The 20854-nt window shown below is 37.6% G+C and overlaps 1 protein-coding gene across 2 annotated transcripts in view; it reads right to left on the bottom strand.

Annotated features, from left to right (window-relative positions):
• The window catches only part of ATP2A2 (ATPase sarcoplasmic/endoplasmic reticulum Ca2+ transporting 2), a 58472-nt gene that overhangs the window by 16181 nt on the left and 21437 nt on the right, over positions 1-20854 (bottom strand). For both annotated transcript variants that reach the window (XM_055405233.2, XM_055405234.2), the window contains exons 6-11: positions 10246-10326; positions 8305-8390; positions 6962-7426; positions 2123-2211; positions 1376-1478; positions 392-523 (exon numbers count right to left, since the gene is read on the bottom strand). In XM_055405233.2, the coding sequence (XP_055261208.1) occupies positions 392-523; positions 1376-1478; positions 2123-2211; positions 6962-7426; positions 8305-8390; positions 10246-10326 (956 nt within the window). The remainder of the gene's footprint in view (positions 1-391; positions 524-1375; positions 1479-2122; positions 2212-6961; positions 7427-8304; positions 8391-10245; positions 10327-20854) is intronic.

The raw sequence follows: 20854 nt of genomic DNA, 5'->3' as shown, positions 1-20854 counted from the left end.
AAAAGAAGCAGGGTACTTAAGTAAAAAAGTTTTAAGATAAAAAACAACTATTATTTCTCTAGTGAAGATCCAGTAGAGACAGGAGATTGATAATGCAGGAAGAGATGCTGGGGCTTATTGGACAAGGAACAGTTGGGTTTTACTCGGAACAGAAAGAGTACATGTCACAGCACAAGTGGCTGCATGTGGAAACTGTCCATTGATAACTTTTATTTTCTTGGTCAAATGGCCAGATCAATCTATCTTATAGCGAAGATGGAGAAGGAGATACTGAGAGAGGGCTTGAGGAAATTAAGTATAGAGCAAGCTGTCTGAGAGAGTGAGTGAGTGGACTGAGGATATATGGTAGGAGCGACGGGCAGCATGAACACCACCAAGCTCACATACTGACCGAGTTGCAGGCATTTGCTCGTTCTATTTTAGAAAGACCCTTCAATTCGGTATCAAATACATTCATCTTCTCTACCAGGCAAGTGAGAGCAGTCTCCGTAGCTTCTCCAACTTTTTCATACACACCCTTTGCCTGTAGTAGTTGAAAGCATACAAATTACAAAAAGGGAAAAGTAGTAAAAACAAGTAAATTTTCTTTAATAAAGGCTTTTTCCAGAGACGGACACTCTATCCTCCATTACATAATTGTTCTCTGGGTCATTTTTATCCTATCCTGGAGCATATGATCCAAATAATTAAAAGTAAACTCAAAGGACAGGTGTACATTTGATCTTTTTCTAATAATTAGGTCTTTCATTCCCCTGAACTATAAGCAAATAATCACAGTATTAATTGAAACATGAGAGATTGCAAATAGTATTTGTAATTCCATGTCATCATTTATCATTCTACAGAATTTATATTCTGTTTCTGTTGGGGACTGGCTTGCCTTTAGAAACCAAAAAATGTATCTCACTGTTTATAATTTAAAAAGGGAGGAAAGAAGGTTTTCTGTTGGTTAAATTTTATATAATAACATCATCAAAACAACCTTCTAAGCCTCAACCTGTCCTCAAGGATGCAATGACACCCATCTTAAAAAGCCAAGATCAATACCCTATACTTTCAGGAAAAAGTATCCTGGGTTTTACTCATTTACAGTAACTAAACTACACACAGAAGAGAACATCATGTATGCTACAGATCCTAGCTGAGTAACTGCAATGCTCAGCCACAGAGAATATTATGAAAGGCTCCCAGTTTTCTTTGGGTAGATCATGCTGGCTCTGATAAGAGACAAGCTCAATCTTAATGGAAAGGGCAAATAAAATCAGGAACTCTTACTTTCAAAAAGGGAGGAAGGAAGGCTAGATTTTCATCCTGCCCACCGCACCCTTGAACTAGAAACAGCCAGGTCTAGTTTCTCATTTATGAGAAGGCTCACCTCATTGTAATCCAAAGCAGAGTCGTTACAAAGAGCACAAATTGTCGCCAGTTCCACAAGACCATCATACTGATGACATTTCACTGGTTTATCATCTTTATGTCTGTCAGAAGAAAAAAAAATAACTCTTAAAGTACATTGTGGTCAACTGTGGTCATTTTTATTTTATTACTAATAAATAGAATTTTGTGTACAACAGATTGGCAAGCATTCAAAAGAATTCAAGTGACAGCTCCTAGAAATCCGATGATAGAGATGGTAACAGAATGTGTTACCGTCAATCAGTAAAGACCAGAAATTCTTAAGTTACTGAAATTCCTCCACCACTGGTATCCGTAAAGAAAAAACAGGAATTCCCTGGTGGTCCGGTGCTTAGGACTTGGTATTCTCACTGCCGGGCCCCGGGTCTGATTCTTGGTTGGGCAACTAAGATACCGCAAACTGCGTGGCATGGCAAACAAACAAAAATAAAAAACCACCCCCAAAACTCCACCTAAACAGAAACCCCACTTGAAAATTTAGGCTTCAAAAGATGAAAAAGGTCCACTGGCTTAAACAATCGATTTCAACTGTATATTAATTTTCAGGTATGTATTACCAATTTTATTTTTTTAAAAGTAAGCCATTTTGATAACCAACATGAGCTACATCAGGAAAACTGTCCAAACATTTTAGAGACACTGCAAGTCTATACAGGCACCAAACTACCAAAGTGGAGCCTTTAAAAGACAAGAAAGGTTTACTCACACTTCTCCAATAGGTGCGTATGTTGATCCGGTTATGGTAAACTCATTAAGGGAACAGGTATCACCTTCGACTTTGTCCAGAATGAACATCTACAGAAAAAAAAGCCTAAGTGTTTATTTAAAAGATATTAAAAAAAATATATGCTAGAAGCATATAACCTTTGCTAAGACAAAAGGCTCTTCTCACTTAAGTGTCGAAGCTCAGCATGAGAAGTACTGTTCCTTATTCTAACTAGACACTATTAAGACTGCCTCCCCAATTCATCTAACAGACAAACAGCATCACGGAGGTGCTGAATAAATAAGCAGCAATGGCACCAGGCAGAAGAGAAAGAGAACCTACATGAAAACCAAGTTATGAGGACTCGGCCAGTCAGTTCCAAAGACTCAGTAGTACTTTTTAGAATACTCAGATTTCAAAATGGCAGGTTGAGAAAGTGACCTAGGTATCCCTGCTTTAGAGCTAAGAGTAAAAGTCTAGGAAGAATAAACTCACATATCAGAGTTGCGTAAATATTCCCCAAGTAAAAATAAGACAAATTGCTTCTGTAGTCCTTCCCACTTACTTTTTATTGTGGCAATAGCTCATTTTCTATGAAGCTGCACAACCACATGTATATAGTAAGGAGCCCGCAGAGCTGAATGAACTGATGTTACCAAGACGATAACAGATGGAAGCGTGCTTAATTTTACAGAATAATAAAGTGACATGAGCCAGTTTTTTAAGTTGAGGGTTCCCCCCCACCTCTTGGTTTGCTTTCCAATTGTAATTCGGAAGTCCAGTTTGGAATGATCAAACCATTCTACAATAAAGAATTTTTAACATGTTAAACTTAAGTAAAAAAAGAGCCATGTGATGCTTTAAAAAATCTTTTCAGAGCATTCCAACTCATATTCAGTAAGAAAATCTGATTTTAAAATAACTTCCTTTGCCTCATAAGATTTATTATATAGCATATACTTTTAAATTCCAGAAGCTTCATTTCAAAAGTATATCAGAACTAAATCAACCTGGGAACTGAACTAACGCTGTAAGACAAAAGAATTTAAAAAAATTATATAAATATATATATATATATATAAAATGGGATTTAAAACTGTGATGACTCCTGGTAAAAGGCTCTAGTTCAAACACATAATTGGTGTGTCAAATGAGGAAAAGATTCATGTCCAAGGCCACAGGCAGCAAGATCACCAATTCCTACAGCTTTTTTTTTTTTCCCCTAGCAGATACAACATCTAAAAAAGGAATTTTGGCAGAAAGCTCTTTCCAAAAATGTCTGACATTTACAGAAAAGGAAAAAAAAGGAATAGAGAGGTTAAAGGATGTGCTCAAGGTTACACAATTATTAAGTGGGAGAGAGAAACAGGTTTTGAACTTTACCTTACTATTAAAAGTTGTGAGATCCTCAGACATGGCACAATTTCTCAGAGTCTAAGTTTTCTAACCTCCTGAGCAGTATTACCATACGATTCAAACAAAGTCACATGAAAAAAATTAACTGGATTAAGACTTATCAAAGCAAGTTGGCATCATTATGACTACACCATGTCACTTCTTTAATGATGCTGTTTATAAGTGAAGCTCTTTGGGTCTATACCACAGTACAAAATATTCTAAGACATTCAGAATTCTAACCCACACAAACTAAATCTGAATGCACACAGGCATTTTTAGACTACAAGCCAGTAAACCATTTAGAAACTGCATGATGAAAGTACCCCTAAGTCAAGGGCAGTTATGCAACCCACTGCAAGAAACCTCCTGTAGAATACTGATTAGCATCAGCTTTCTGTCCCCAAAGGTAGAACAGAACAAAGAGGCAAGCTGTTCCTTTAACAGAACATTTGAAATCAGATTATTTAAGGGAAAATAAAAGAAAAAAATCCAACATTTTTTGGGACCAAGGAAAGAAAATTTAGGTAGCTCAGTTACAATCTGCATCTACTTAAGACAAGCTAGAAGCTTGCTACCTGAACACCTGTCCATTATTTCTTTACCAACTGAGCTATCAGGATCTGGGTTTTGGACAACACAAAGAGTTGAGGGTACGTATATCAAAAAATTACCACAAATTTAAATTCAGTAAGAAAGAGTCTGAGGGTTCAATGTATTAAAACAAAAACAATTTCTAATGCTAAAAAAAACCCATTATCTAAAACCCAGAGATAAGGCCAAGGGGATGATGGCATGTCCTTTCAATGTCATTCAGAAGCATTACTTAACAGGCACTAAAAAGATTTAGTGTGCTGGGAAAATTTAACATTCTTTCACTGTGCTATTATAAAAGGCTCATGTTTTATGAAGCTGTGGCATTTTGTCCTCTATAAAAGATAAACTTAGTTTTATTTCCCTGTATGATATTAACCAGTTTTTATAATCTAACACACACTGCTGCTGCTGCTGCTAAGTCACTTCAGTCATGTCCGACTGTGTGACCCCATAGACGGAAGCCCACCAGGCTCCCCCGTCCCTGGGATTCTCCAGGCAAGAACACCAGAGTGGGTTGCCATTTCCCTCTCCAATGTGTGAAAGTGAAAAGTGAGTGACGTTGCTCAGTTGTGTCTGACTCTTAGCGACCCCACGGACCGCAGCCTACCAGGCTCCTCCATCCATGGGATTTTCTAGGCAAGAGTACTGGAGTGGCTTGCCATTGCCTTCTCCGAACACACACTAGTCCTATGCTAATACTGAGCACTTCCTCACATGTTCCTGTAACCAGTTTTACCATCTTACTGATTTTCTCTCATTGAACTAATGACCCAAACAGAATCTTTGACATGAATTTCATTCAACATTTATGAGCTGCATGTTATCTCTTTTGAAAAATTACTTTGACTTGTACAAATGATTTGACTTACAATCATCATGAAATGACTATCAGTTAGTGAATATCCATCTTCTAATATAGATACAAAATAAAAAATTGTTTCCTTGTGATGAGAATTCTGAAGATTTACTCTCTTAACAACTTTCACATATAATGTACAGCAGTGCTGACTGTACTTATCATGTTGTACACGACATTCCTTAATATTTAACTGCAAGTTTGTATCTTTTGTTCACCTTCATCCAATTTCTCACCCTCCAGACTGATAACCACAAATTTGCTCTTTTTCTATGTTGTTGAAGTACAACGGACCTGCACTATGTTATTACTTCCTGGTGCATGGGATAATGATGTGATATTTCTATACATTTCAAAATGATCATTGTTAAGTCTAGTTGTCATCTGCCACCATACATAGATACTACATTACTACTGACTGTTCCCCGAACTGTACATTTCATACCCATGACACTTATTTTGTAACTGGAAGTTTATACTGTTTTTCTCATCCTTCTAACTCAAAAGTTGTTTGAATAAAACCTATGGAAATTGAATTACATGAAAGAACTTCATTCAGCTGCATCATTACATTATTTCTTTATTCTGCTTAGGGCAGGTTTAAACAGTTTATTTTATCCTAAAGCGATAGTCAAAACAACTTAAGAGAAAGGAAGGATGAACACAAAATGAAGCAAGTTAAACACAATTATTTACTTTTCAAGAAGAAAAACATGTTTCATTCAATGTGTTAAGGAAATACCAATTAGAATTTTATGTAGGCAGATAACTAGCTGGTTTTATACAATTCTTACTTTAAAGCTTGTGTTAACATACATACACTTAGAAGAACAGGAAAATAAAGGAAGCATAGTCAGCTAACACATTTACAGACTGCTTATAATTACTTCCCCAATACAAATATATCACTCATGTAGATAACCTCTATCAGATACAATTCAATTTGCTTAAAGCACATAAAAAGGTATCAAATTATAAATCAAAAGTTTTATGATCCAGCAATCCCACTTCTGAACATATATCCAGAAATGATGAAAACTAATCTGAAAAGATACATGCACCCCAATGTTCATAGCAGCACTATTTACATCAGTTAAGACATGGAAGCAAGCTAATTGTCTATTGCTAGACAACTGGATAAAGAAGATGTGGTATACAGACACACAACAGAATATTACTCCGTCATAAAAAATGTCACTTAATCTATGTGGAGTCTAAAAAAAATAAGGTACGAACGAATTTATTTACAAATTACAAAACAGAAGTCACGGATGTAGAAAACTTATGTTACAAGGGGACAAACAGGGGAGGGACAAATTGAGAGATTAGGATTGACATATACACACCATTATACATAAAACAGATCAATACTCTTGTAATGGTGTATAGGGGAAAAGAATCTTTTAAAGAGTGAGCACATGTTACGTATAACTGATTCACTTTCCTGTACACCTGAAACTAACAACACTGTAAATCAACTCTAATAATTGCTTTAAAAAAAAAATGCCACTTTTAGCAACATGGATAGACCTAGAGATCATACTAAGTAAATTAAGTAAGAGAAAAACAAATATGATATCACTTGTATGTGGAACCCCTCCCAAAAAAAGATACAAATTAACTCATTTACAAAATAAAAATAGACCCAAAGACTAGAAAAGAAACTTATGGTTACCAAAGGGGAAAGGGAGGGGTTAAAATTAGGAGTTTGAGATTAAGGTATAAACACTATTGCATACCAACAAGGACCTACTGTATATCACAGGGAACTATACTCAATATTTTTTAATAAGCTACAACAGAAAGGAATCTAAAAATATACATATATATCTCTGAATCACTATGCTGTACACCTGAAACTAACAAATCATTGTTAACTACAATAAAAATAAAATTTAACAAAACAATAAAGCTTTCAATGACATGAGGGCAAATTCTTATGATGAATCAACAACCATACCTCAGAAATTTCTTAAACTACTCCCACTTACCCTGCAGACTGACATCTGGTTCGTTGTCAGTGTACCCGTCTTGTCTGAGCAGATAACAGAAGTACAACCAAGGGTTTCCACAGAAGGGAGACTTCGAACAATGGCATTTTTCTTCGCCATTCTGCGGGTTCCAAGAGCCAGGCAGGTGGTGATGACAGCAGGCAGACCTTCAGGAATGGCTGCTACAGCCAGGGCTACTGCAATCTTAAAGTAGTATATAGCACCTCTGATCCAGGAGCCTCCATGAACTGGGTCATTGAAGTGCCCAATGTTTATGATCCAGACCGCAATGCATATAAGGGAGATGACTTTGGACAGCTGTTCCCCAAACTCATCTAGTTTCTGTTGGAGGGGTGTTCTCTCCTGTTCTGTTGCTACCATCTCATCTCGGATCTTGCCAATTTCAGTGTTAACTCCAGTTGCCACCACCACTCCCATGGCTTTGCCAGCAGCAATGTTTGTACCCTAGGACAGAAGGAGAGAACTGGTTAAGAGATTAACACCATATCCTACTTAAACCCTGACTAGTAAACTCAGACTTGTGTGGATTTTGATGAGGGCACCCAGACTCTCTACTGGGCCTCTCTACTGACCACATTCTACTGGGCCGTCAAGTAGCTACTCAGGTAACCAGCCTTCAAATTTTGATGACGAGCAATACCTCAGGGCAGGTGGTGTAGTATCTCTCCGTGAAATGAGAATGGTACCCACTTGCCCCAGAGCCCTCTACATTGGCCCACCTGAAATCTCTACTCATTAAGTCTGGCTTGCAGAGAGCTTTGGACTGGAGCAGAGCTTAACCCCTCTGTGTTCCTGACTTTCCAAACATTATACAGCTCTCAACCCTAAGCATTCTCCACCTCTGGCTCCAACAACTCCACCTCTCCTTTCATCCCCGTAATAAGAAGGGCGACCAGGAGCTGCCCTTGAGGACCTCCACTCAAGCACTGGTATTCAAAATATAAGGTTTCCCTCCCCACTCTATTTTAATTCCTAGTTCATTATTTTCATTGTAGCTCTGTAGTACTTTGTGAAAATTTACTATGGGTGGTTAGATTCCCACGTTAACACACAAAAGCCTGCTACCTGAAATACCACTTTAAATTCTACACAAAAACTATAAATTTCCCAACTTTATATTTCAAAAAAATTTTTAACAGAAAAATTGGAACAGTACAATAAACGTCTATTTTTTCACCCAGACTCACCAATTATTAATGGTTTGCCACATTCGCTTTCTTTCTAAACACAAACCTTTTAACTGTGAGCTATACACAGTTATCATCCACGTCATTTTAAAGGAAACATCCCTCTAAAGGTTAAATCTTATCCAAAGTACTTACAGAAAAGAGCATGTTCTTCTTATCTTGATTGACAGCCCGCGGGTCAGGGACAGGGTCAGTGTGCTTGATGACAGAGACAGATTCACCTAAGCAGGTGGCAATACAGAAGGTTTGTTTAGATCTATGCAATTCACACCTAGAACCCTACCCTCATTCACTCATGCCAATACCACTCTCGGGAAAAGGAAAGAAAGGCCCAATTCATTCAAAACGATATAAACTAGTAAAATTCAGTAACAGAAACTAATTTCCAAGAAAAAAAAAATCAAAATAAAGGAATTTAATTTTGAAGCAAAATTCGAGTCAATTACCTTTATTTTCTTAACTATTCAAATTTAGTTCATTTTCAAGTATCATTTTATACTCTAATATAGTGGAGGTAGATTTGTTGTATACTTAAATACACACACTCTAACAGTTAAAAAGATGAAAATATATTTACTTTTAACAAAATGAATAAACTGTAGATACAGATATGAATACTGAGGCTCATCCACTGGAAAACCTGTTTTTTGTTCAATAATGCCAAAGATGAGAAATGAAACACTGTTCTAGATAATATTTGCATGCACTTATCAACTATTCTACTTCAATAAACCAAAGTGAAAAACAGCAATCAGCAGCACTAAAAAAGACCACATGGAATAAAAGACCACTTCTTAGAACTTTCACAATGTCTTGTTGAACCTGGTTTCAACCTAACAATCACCTATGAAATGCACCTGACCCTTCAACAATGTAGCAGTTGGGAGGCCAAGCCCTCTACATTCACAAATCTGCACAGAACTTAGGCCTGGCCCTCGGTATACAGATGATTCCTCTGGATGTGCAGTTCTCTACCTGAGGATTCAACCAACTGGTTTAATAATGAAAAAAATCTGCAGATAAGTGAACACATGCAGTTCAAACACACATTGTTCAAGGGTTAATGGTATACAACGAGGGTGAAATATGGCCCTAGTTGTTAACTCTAATTTCAGGAGGCCAATTTCACTTTCAGTATTTAACAGAAGACTCTGGTTCTTCAATCTAGCCTAAAACTAGAGTATAATTTTTATTTAAAACGGAAATTATTTTTGTACGCACAATATGAGAATTTTATATACAATCCGATCAATTCCCTACCATTTTATGGCTTAATCAGCTTCCAGGTTGTTGCTGATAACAGCAGTTTTAGTAGATAAGCTATTCATAAAGAAACAATAAAAAATACAGAGTCCAGGTTACTCACGTCCCTACTTCTAAGATATTTAGTTGCTTTTCAAAACTAATCATCAGATAAATCTTTGAACTTTATATTTACTCACATTTAATTCAGGTTAGCATTGTGTTTAAGTTAATCTTCTGACCACCTTGCTTCCAGTTAACATGAACCCTCCACCCTAGACTGTGCCTTTATCAAACAAAAACGGGAAAATGTTCCGAACAATCCCAAATCTAATTAGTGTTCAAACTTTAGGCAGTAAATGTTCACCATTTTGGAGGGTGCTGACTTTTGTTAATTGTACATTTGACTATTGCAAAGTATGTCAGGTGTGAGATTAGCATTCCTGGAGGCTGTTTTTCCTGCCTGGAAAAAAAACACTAGGTAATTAATTCACTTTCCACAAAACAGAGAGACAACAGCACTGCTTCAACTTTATCTCAGGCTACTGAAGGAATTTTCAACCTTTAAAAAACTTTTAAAATCAAAACTAATTTTTATTAAAATTTAAAATTTAAATATAAGAAGGCCTTATGAGATGAAAGCCAACTGTTTTAAAATCATAGCTTGGCACCTATTGGCAAAAAGACTGATAAAGTATTGTGAAATAAACACCTTGGAAAAGATTAAGATGGGATACCATAAATGGACAGTGGGGCAAAAGTCAGTTCAATTATTAGCATGAAATCTGAGGGAGCCCTCAGAAATTAAGCAACCTTCCAATACATAATATTTACCTGTGAGAATTGACTGGTCAACTCTTAGAGTAGTAGATTTGATGGAAGTTAATCTTATATCAGCAGGAACTTTGTCACCAACTAATTGGGGAGAAAAAAAGCAGCTTAAATAAGCATGTTTGTAATCATATTACATGAAGAAGCTGTCTCCAAATCAAACACACCATTTAAAGAAAATAAATAGTCTGTATACAGTACAAATTTAATCTGCTACAGGGACTGCCTTGGTGGTTCAGTGGTTTGGACTCTGTGCTTCCAGTGCAGGGAGCATGGGTTCAATCCTGGGGAACTAGGATCCCACAGGCTTCGTGGGACTCACCCCCCACCCTCAAATCTGCTACAATAAGCAATATAAGCAACTTGTCCTCAGGGTCATAAAAATTCTTAATACAAGATCTGAAGTACACAAGTAAGAGAATAATGATGCTTGGGCAAACAGCTCTACGTACACATCATTTAGTTACACACACACAGACACACACACACACAGCATGCCAAGGGTGACGATTTTTTCCACTGGGAAAGCTGAATTATCACAAACATGAAACAAATACTCTATAAAAAGATGCTCAATTAATCTCACTCATAATAAAATGGCAAGACAAAACACAGAGTGACCACTTTTTAAACTATCAAATTGACAAAGGAGAAAAAAACGCACGAAGTTTGAAAGAATGTACAGAACCAGGGCTTCTTTATACAGGGTGACTGTAAGATGTGGAAAGTTTAGTTTTAATAAGCAAAAAAAAAACAAAAACAAAAAAACCCCAAAACCCTAAAACAAACCAAAGCTACACATCAGTTAGAGGCAAGTGCATGAAAAGTCACAGCAAAAGTCACTCAGTTGTGTCTGACTCTTTGCTATCCCATAACTAAACAGTCCATGGAATTCTCCACGCCAGAATACTGGAGTAGGTAGCCGTTCCCTTCTCCAGGGGATCTTCCCAACCCAGGTCTCCTGCACTGCAGATAGATCCTTTACCAGTTGAGCCACCAGGGAAACCCAAGATCCTTTTTCCAGCGGATCTTCCTGACTAAGGAATCGAACCGGGGCCTCCTGCATTACAGGCATATTTTTTTACTAGCTGAATAAGTGCATGAGCAGGTATTAATGGAAATTCGGTGCTAAGTGCACTGCTAATAAGTACAAACTGAATGTAATGTCACTAAACATACCATATAATATTAGTATTCATTTAATATTTTTTAACTCAACTAGGCATCCAGACTTTGCGACGATCCTACATACACTGCTGAGTACAAAGAAAAAAACTTACAAAATCTCAGGAGGGCAAACTGGTAATACCTATCAAAAGTGCAAAGCACAGGGGTTCCCTGGTGGTCCAGTGGATAGAACTCTGAGCTCTGCTTTTGCTTTCACAGCCAAGGGCATAGGTTCAATTCCTGGCTGGGGACCTGTGATCCCTGTAAGCCACATGGGACGACAAAAAACCAAACAAAAATGGCAAAACACAATCTTTTTTATCCCATATATTCCACTACAAAGAATTTATTCTATAGATATGCTTGCAGTACATAGTTTTTTTAAAATCAGCAATAGAAAGAAGAGACAAGTCTATTCATACTGTACATTAAGTGGAGAAAACCCAAGTGTAAGGCATGTGTATATCGAGTTCCGCTGTCATGAGAAAATACCTCCGGAAGATATAACAGACTTATAACACCAGTCAGCAGGGCATGCGTGGAAGGAGACTTTTCACCTTGTATGTACCCTTTGGTACCTTCTGAAATTTGCATTATCAGATAAATGAAAAACCTCTTGTGTAACCTCTGGGAGATCTTTAAGTCAAGTGAGTCTTCTTTTCAGGGCCAGAGTTCCTTTAATAGCTCTTAAATGGACCATGTCTTAGCCCCTTTCTTTGACAGTATTTGAAATAAATGCCACAACACAGACCGAGGAACAGGTAAAGCCTTTGTTTCACCTGCACCCTGAGAACAATGCCCAGAATACTGTAGGCATTCAAATATTGTTAGATGAGTATGTTTTAGTATCAAAGCAACTGAACAGTAAACATAAGTACAAAACAGCTTTCCCTGACTCTCTGAAAGGTATTAAGGTGTTTTTAGGAGTCTTATGCAAGGACAGGTAACAGAACAAATAAGCACCGTTCCCCCTACAAATGCATATATTAAGTTAAATCTTAATTTTCCACACTTTCGCTACCATACAGAAAGAACTGTAACTCTGTCACTGTTTATACATAAACTAAGAGGTAGATTCAATCAATTCAATCTACTTCTTAGAATCCACTTCTAAGTGGTAGATTGATTTCATTCATTAAACCTTCAGTTTAGTTCTAGTATTTCTGTAACTCACAGCTTTTAAACTCAGGGAGAGTATAGTTCATGAAACAAACCCTATAACCCATGTAAGAAATGTGGTCACAAGGCAGCAGAGAACAAGACTGCCAATATCTACTCCCAGGAGGCAAAGATCATCCTTGCACTTGACTGCAGGGACACACAAAGCTAAGGTGAAATTCCTGCTGGAAATGCTTATGCAACAGCAGCAATATTCAGATGGAAGACACTAGAAACTTTCATTTTATTAATAATATAATTCTGCTCATACTACAATAGCAAGTAACTGTATCTTAAAATTTAGTGGCTTTCACAACCTAAAATACCCCATCAAGATAAAACTTTAAAATAGCTTAGGGAATTCCCTGGTGGTCCAGTGCTTAGGACTGCGCATTTTCACTGCTGAGGGCATTCGATCCCTGGTGATGGAACTAAGATTCTGCAAGCTGCTAGTGCGGCAAAAAATAAACGTAAAAAAACCTCAAACAACCCAAAAAACTTTTACTGTGTTAGTTCTGGCTGTCATAATTTGACCCTACATAACCTTGAACATGAAAAGGATCCAAGTTCAATGATGAGTGCGTGACTCTAAATGGAAAAATTACTTGAAAATGTTCCTTTAACATCTGAAGCAATTTATGCCATGATCCTACAGGAGCAGAAAACTTCTAACATGGCATAGCAGTCACCACAATCTATAAGCCCATCTGCACTGTAACAACTGAATGGAAACCACCAATCTAAAAGCAGAACGCCAGGAATTCTCTGGTGGTCCAGTGATGAGGATTCCATGCTTCCACTGCAAGGAGCATGGGTTCAAACTCTGGTTGGGAAACTAAGATCCCACAAGCCACGTGGTGCAGCCAAAAAGGAAAAAAATAAAATAAAATAGCACAAGGTATCATTTCATACTGGAGTTGAATCTCTTTTACACAACTTCATATATTAGCTCTAGCTTGTACTCTCATATACCTGGCCACAATTTAATTAAGGTCAGCAAATCTAATATTCGAATTGAGGACCCAGAAGTTGTATCTTGCCGTTTATTTTGCTGTGTTTCAGTGGCAGCTCAGAGGATTAAAAATGAATGAAAAATGTGTTTTTGAGGCAAGAAATACCAAGATTAGTTTTTTTCCTTGGTAACACAGTCAACATGTAAGTTACTAGTTCAAGGTGGGATTGATACTATATATGCAGCATTTAAAATTCTGTTAACGTTTAAACTTGCATCACAAAGAAACCAGCTTATTTTTACTCCTGAAAGTCTGTTTTAAATATATGAAGGCTATCTCTGTTGTACAGAAATTATATTGATATACGTTTAATTATTGGTTAAATATTCAAGAACAAGTCAGATGTAAAATACTAGTGGAACAAGTGACTAGGAAGTCCTTAAACACTGACCTCATGCTTTTATTAAACTTTTGTTCCCTCTTGTAACAACCATTCTAACTGGGAGGCAACTATGTATGCAGGAACTCAAAGATGACCTGGGGATCTAATTCCCTGACCAGGGATTGAACCTGGGTCCCCTGCATTGGTAGCATAGTGTCTTAGCCACTGGACCACACAGAAAGTTGTTTAAAAATTGATCTTATGCTCTTATTGACTTTTCTTCCATCCTGTAACAGCCATTCTACCTGGGAGGCAATTATGTATTTAGGAACTAAAAGATGACCTGGGGACCTTTTATAAACTACAGAATCTTGGGGCCTGCTCTTTAAGTCCAGTTCAATACATTTGGGATCCAGGAATCCATTATTTTAAAGAAATTCTCCAAGCACACTAAAACATTAATACAAGGGGAAAAAAGGCTTAGTAACTGGTTATCACCAGTTATTACCGAAGAATTGATGCTTCTGAATTGTGGTGTTGGAGAAGACTCTTGAGAGTCCCTTGGACTGCAAGGAGATCCAACCAGTCCATTCTAAAGGAGATCAATCCTGGGTGTTCATTGGAAGGACTGATGCTAAAGCTGAAACGCCAATACTTTGGCCACCTCATGCGAAGAGTTGACTCACTGGAAAAGACTCTGATGCTGGGAAAGATTGGGGGGCGGGAGGAGAAGGGGACGACAGAGAGTGAGATGGCTGGATGGCATCACTGACTCGATGGACATGAGTTTGAGTGAACTCTGGGAGTTGGTGATGGACAGGGAGGCCTGGCGTGCTGTGATTCACGGGGTCACAAAGAGTTGGACACGACTGAGTGACTGAACTGAACTGGTATCACAGATCCTGTGCAGAGCCTGTTTAGAACAGTCTTTCTTGTGTGCTGTTTCTCATGTGCCATGTATGCGATGCTCTAGGTCAAGAAGACCCTAAGTCCTTAACACTTGGGAAACGTACTACCTTAAAAGTTTCACGTTTATTTCCATTACAAAATGATCTCTCTGTGAGTGTGTGCTTAGTTGTGAGTGTGTGCTTAGTTGTGAGTGTGTGCTTAGTTGTGAGTGTGTGCTTAGTTGTGAGTGTGTGCTTAGTTGCTCAGTCGTGTCTGACTCCTTGCGACCCTGTGGACTGTAGCCTGCCAGGCTCCCCTGTCCACGGGGATTCTCCAGGCAAGAACACTGGGGTGGGCTGCCATGCTCTTCTCCTGTGTGGAAAAGGTACTAAGAGCGTAAATCCAAACTGGCCTTAAAAACCTGCCAAGTTCTAGTATTCTCTTAGTGAGAAAGACACTCCCTTGCATCATCTTGACCAGACCAATTCATGTCCTCATTCTAGACAGGAAACTAAAGGTAGCAATAGGAGTCTTGCCTAAAGAACTTCAATTAATAAAGACTTCCTTTAATTTACTGTGTGACTCTGCTTTTTGTTTGGAGGAGTCAATTTAGGATTAAATCTACGAGGAAGCAGGTTGTCTAAAGAAGTAAAAGATCCATGAAAACAAAGATTCAATGACTACTTTTCAACTAAAACATAATTTTCTTTTGTCTGCAGGCTTCTGTGAATTCCAGACAGAGGGTTTTGTGCGTGAGGAGTAGGCAGCCTGTTCCGATGATCAGGCTGTGATATTTCCAGTGATCACATCCAGTGATATTTCCCTGATGGGGCATGTCAGTGCCCTCAGGGCAAGTGGTAGTGGAAAATTCTTACTCTTGCCAAAGGGATGCTCTGCAATTTTTTCCTCTGAAAACTTTTTTGTCTCTTGAGTTCAGGCAGTGTAACAGAAGAATAAACTCTATTTTAAACTACTTTCTGTTTAACATCTGACACTTAAAATTCAGCTCTTGGCTCCTTAAGTCTGTAGCTCTTTAACACCTGCTATCACAACACAAACTTCCACTCTGAACAAATTCTTCAATGTATACTTTATGCTGAGTTACCAAGAACGCAAGTAAAAGCCATTTAAAAGAAATTATTACTTGGCCACATTTTAGAACCAAATGAACACAAGCTTTCTTAATCTTAAAATCTGGGAAAGACTGTTTATAAGGCCAGGATGATTTAACATTGGTTATATTATTATGTCAAAAACACTGACAGTTAAAATTAGCACAACTCAGAAAAAGCCTTTTTTGAATTGATTATACATAAGGAAAAAAATCTAACTTATTGTGGCAAATTCTACCAGTTTATTCAAAAATTTTTTTTTAAAAGAAAATTATATATAAGATCACAAAATTACCTCTTAAATACCACTATTGTTTCTGAGTTTAAATGGCTCTGAGGAGAAGCCAGCCATAATAGAATTAATTAACCTAAATCAGTTAAACATTTAACTGTGACTCAAACATTTTCACTCCTAATTTGAGTCATAAATTTTGTAGTTAGGAAAAAAATGAATGAAATTCTTCACTTGAGAAGCTCTACCTGCCTACTTAACAATATTTCCAGGCCTCAGGGTGAGCATAGAACACTGCAAACTGCCATAGCTTATATCTGTTCCCAGTCCAATTTGTTGGATATACTATCTATGATGAAAGACATCTTTTTAAAATGAAGACACATCATTCTCTTTGAAACCTTTCAACAGCTTCTTCCTGCTAGACTTGCTTCAAACACAATCCTCTTCAGTTTCTCAAAAGTTCTGAGTCTTCACAAACAGCCAGGCTTTCCTCGAACTTTCAAGATTAGGTTGGTATCCATCACAATGTGCCCAAAGAATGGGCCCATTTCCTAATACTCATCACATGTTTGATGTGTCCTCCCCACTAGACCCACTAGCTCCACAAAGGCAGTCACTTAGTCACCACTGATTCTCCAGGCCTGGTATTGTGTTGAAACATAGTGCACACCAAATAAAATATCTGCTATGGAATGAAGTACATGCACACACATCATTTTCTTAAAAAAAAAAAAAAAAGGCGGGGGGGGGCATCAGAAACTTATGATAATTATCAAGTTGAACACTGTCACAAAGTTAGAAACAATGAAACATCGGGATCAAAGAGATCTTAGCCTTGGTTGAGCTGAATGAGGTTTAACAGTGATCACTGCTTAAAATATACACTGAAAACAGAAGACATGTATGCCAGCGGAAGACTAGAGATATAGAAGGAAAGAGAAACATGAAAAAGACTCATGGGTTTTAAGTGAGTACAACTAAGATTGCCAAAGAAGTGTCCTTATGTGTAAGAGTGGAAGATAAGGTCTAAAATAGGAACTAGACTCCACTTACATTAACTGTATTCAAGTATGGGCACCAAAGAAAGCCATCAAGATGGTAAAACAGGCCATCACAGGATAAGGAACCAGACTTCTATGTGCCTCTGAAGAGAAAAACTAACGTACAGAACAGACAAGTATGTTTCAGCTCCTTATAAGGGACATTTTATAATAAAACTGGCATAATACATAATTGCCAATAAAAGTAGCACAGCTGTTCCTAGGCAGGGAAGTTTCTAGCTGCTAGAGGTGGAAGCTAACTGGTTCATTAGATGCTGTGGAGGCAGCCCACAGCAAGGTTAGAGTACACGGTATCCGGGATACCAACACGCATTTCTCTTACAACAGTAAAGCATGCTCTTTACAAGGTGAAAACCCATCCCTCACTTCCCTTGTCCAAACATCTATCTGTTAACACTATTTATCTAACACCTCTCTCTGTAGATAACACTAAAATTTCATTAAAATAAAAATTACAAACCTTTAACATTGGTTATGTCCTTACCTGTTTCATTCTTTTTTAATGGCTACATAGTAATACCTAAAGCAATCATCTCTAAAGCTCAACTTTGGAGAATGCTTATTCTATACTAAGCACTGCTATAAGAATTTTATGAATTCTATGATTATCTTCATTCTCTGTTTACAGATAAGGAAAATGAGGCACGCAACTTGCTTAACGTCACAGGTATTTCACAGCCATCCTGTGATTAATCAACCAGTCACTATTTTCACAGCCATTTACATGTTTCTAATTTTCCTTTTGTGCACTTCAATTACTTCTGGAGAAAAGATTCACAGAAAACAGAATTTTCCTACAAATGTATACTTCCACCAAACTAATTTTCTTGCCATTTCCTCATACTCTCAATCTTGTATTCTGACTACTGCTAACACCAAGCAGGAGAAGGAAATGGCAACCCACTCCAGTATTCTTGCCTAGAGAATCTTGTGGACAGAGGAGCCTGGTGGGCTGCTGTCCATAGGGTCGCATAGAGGCGGAAACGACTGAAGCGACTTAGCAGCAGCAGCTAACACGAAGCACTTTATTTCTTAAAATTATTTTATCATCTTCAAAATAAGTTACTTTATATTTTTACCTAGTCAAATCTGGTGATGTTGGGAGTTTTGTGTCACGCTTAGGAAATGTGTTCCCTACACTATGTGGTTTCTTCTCATTTTCCCCAAATCTTAATCACAATAATAAGGGTTGGACAGACTGGCACTTACTGTACTGTAACTACCACTGAGTCACAGGGAGGGGGGAGGAGGTGACTACAGGAAGTGAGGAAATGCCAGCCCTGTGAAATTCAGGTCAGGCTTCAAGATCAACTGGTCCATCATGATCTGATGACGGGAGACACCTTTTTGAGTTCCTCGAACTCATGGTTCTTAGTGTCTTAGCTGTTCTCACAGCAATGAATAAATTATTGCTCTAGGTCTCAAAACCCTCTGCTTCTAATAGCATCCACACTGATTTCTGTTTTAGACTGTTTGTTGTTCTGCTTACATACGAGTTAAGATTAAGAACTTACAGCTCTATAAAACAGATATTACTTACAGGAAAAACTAATATAATGATTTCTACTGATTTTTGGTTACAGATGACTCAGGTCTGCACCTCTAACTAGTTCTGTTCTCTCATCCTTCTCACTGTGAAACAACTCCGTACGGGGGAAGAGACAAAAGACAACAATCCTTATTTGGTCATGTAGTTTTGCTTCTACATCTCTGAGTGATGTTTATCATTTTAGGAACAGGTGAAAACTGTTTAACAATATTTCAACAACACCATGCAGACTGCTTAATCAGACAATATTTTACAATTTAACTGTAATGACTTTTACCATTTTGTTGAAATAAAAACCAACCTGTAACACTGTATTAAATTTAGGGTACAAAACATTTATATATACATACTGTAGGAAATTACTACAATCAGTTAATATCCATCAACCTCACATAGTTACAACTGTTTCCTTATGATGAAAACATATATTCTTAGCAACTTTCAAGTATATACCATAATTCTGTTACCTATAGTCACCATGCTGTACATTAAATTCCCTGAACACATTTGTCTCACAACTGGACTTTATACCTTCTGACCACCTTCACCTAATTCCTGCACCCCCCGTGTTAGAAACCACCAACCTGAGTTTCTAAGTTTGTTTTGCATGTGTGTGAGAGTGAGTTTCCTTTTTTAAAGATTTACGTGTAAGTGAGATTACAGGGCATCTGCCTTTCTCTGACTTCTTTCACTTAAGGTGCATCCATGTTGTTGCAAACAGAAGGACTTCCTTCATTTTTGTCTCAGTAATACTCTATAGTGTTTGTGTGTGTAGACACATTTTCTTTGTTCATTTACCCACTGATGGATACTTAGGTAAACAGTACTGTAATGAATGCAGGTATCTTAAGGAGACTGATTTTATTTCCTTTGAATATATACCCTAGAAGTGGAAGTGCTGGATCATATGGTATATAGCCATACCTTGGGAGACATTTTGGGTTCAACGCCATACAACCACAAAAGCAAAAGCAGAAACTACCCTGGCTGAGAACCCACCTTCCAATCCAAGGGATGGAGGTTCGATCCTCAGTCAGGAAGCTAAGATCCCACATGCCATGGGGCAGCTAAGCCCACCCCAGAACTACAGAGCCACGTGCCACAATTAGAGTGAAGCCCACAGGCCGCAGCAGAAGATCCTGTGTGCCACAACTTAGACCTGACGCAGCCAAATAAATAGATATTAAAAAAGGGAGCAAAAGCAAAGACTGCAATAAACTGAGTGATACGAAGATATGTTTATACTGTACTATAGTCTATCAGTATGCAATAGGATTGTGTAAAAAACAATGTACAGACATTAATTTTATGAGACTTTATTACTTAAAAAAAAGAAAGCTAATCACTTGAGTCCTCATTGGTCAGTCTTTTTGCAATAGTAACCAAAGTTCACTGATCATAACAATTATAATAATGAAAAGTTGAAATATCTGTTAAAAAAATGCAATATCTGTGCAGCACAATAAAACTAGGTTTATGCTTGTAACTTCATTTTTTAAAACCAATAGCTAGAATCTTGGGGTGGAATTCTGGGGAGAAGGACAAAAGAAACCCCTGAAATTGCATACAAGATTTCTGAACGTGTGTATTTGGAAAAAGAGTCCAGATTTCATTAATTGTTAAAGGAACTGTGTTCTAGACATGATTAAGAACTACCGCTGTAGAGTTTTGCTTCTCAAAGTGTAGTTCACCAGGGAACTTGGTAGAAATGGAGAACAATGAGGACCACTCCAGACCTAAGTACTCAAAATGTACACTTTAACAAAATCTTTCTTGCACATGAAGATAGAGAAGCAGCTCTAAGCAGCTGGACAAACTTAAAGCCCTGTTTTTGTTTCTTTTAAAAACAGCCCTTAAAGCCAAGGATGATTTTTACATTTTTTAAACTCGTTAAAAAAAATCTTTTTTCCCCTACAGAGACTGTTTGGGGCCACAAAACCCAAAATATTTCTAAGGTAGCTCTGTTAAAAAAGTCTGCCAAGCCTTCTGCTAGACAGCACAGAATTAACTTTCTGATATTTGTGTTAGGGAGCTCAACAGGTATGAATTAAGTGTTTGTTGACTATTCATTCAGGCTGCTCCAATTCCTTTTTTTTTCCAAAAGCAA

The sequence above is a fragment of the Moschus berezovskii genome, chromosome 19 (genome assembly GCF_049115385.1).
Source record: "Moschus berezovskii isolate FMDL1 chromosome 19, NW_MosBer_1.0, whole genome shotgun sequence".
Classification (NCBI taxonomy): Eukaryota; Metazoa; Chordata; class Mammalia; order Artiodactyla; family Moschidae; genus Moschus; species Moschus berezovskii.
Note: the sequence above shows the minus strand (reverse complement) of the source record. Positions and strands in the feature narration are given on the sequence as shown.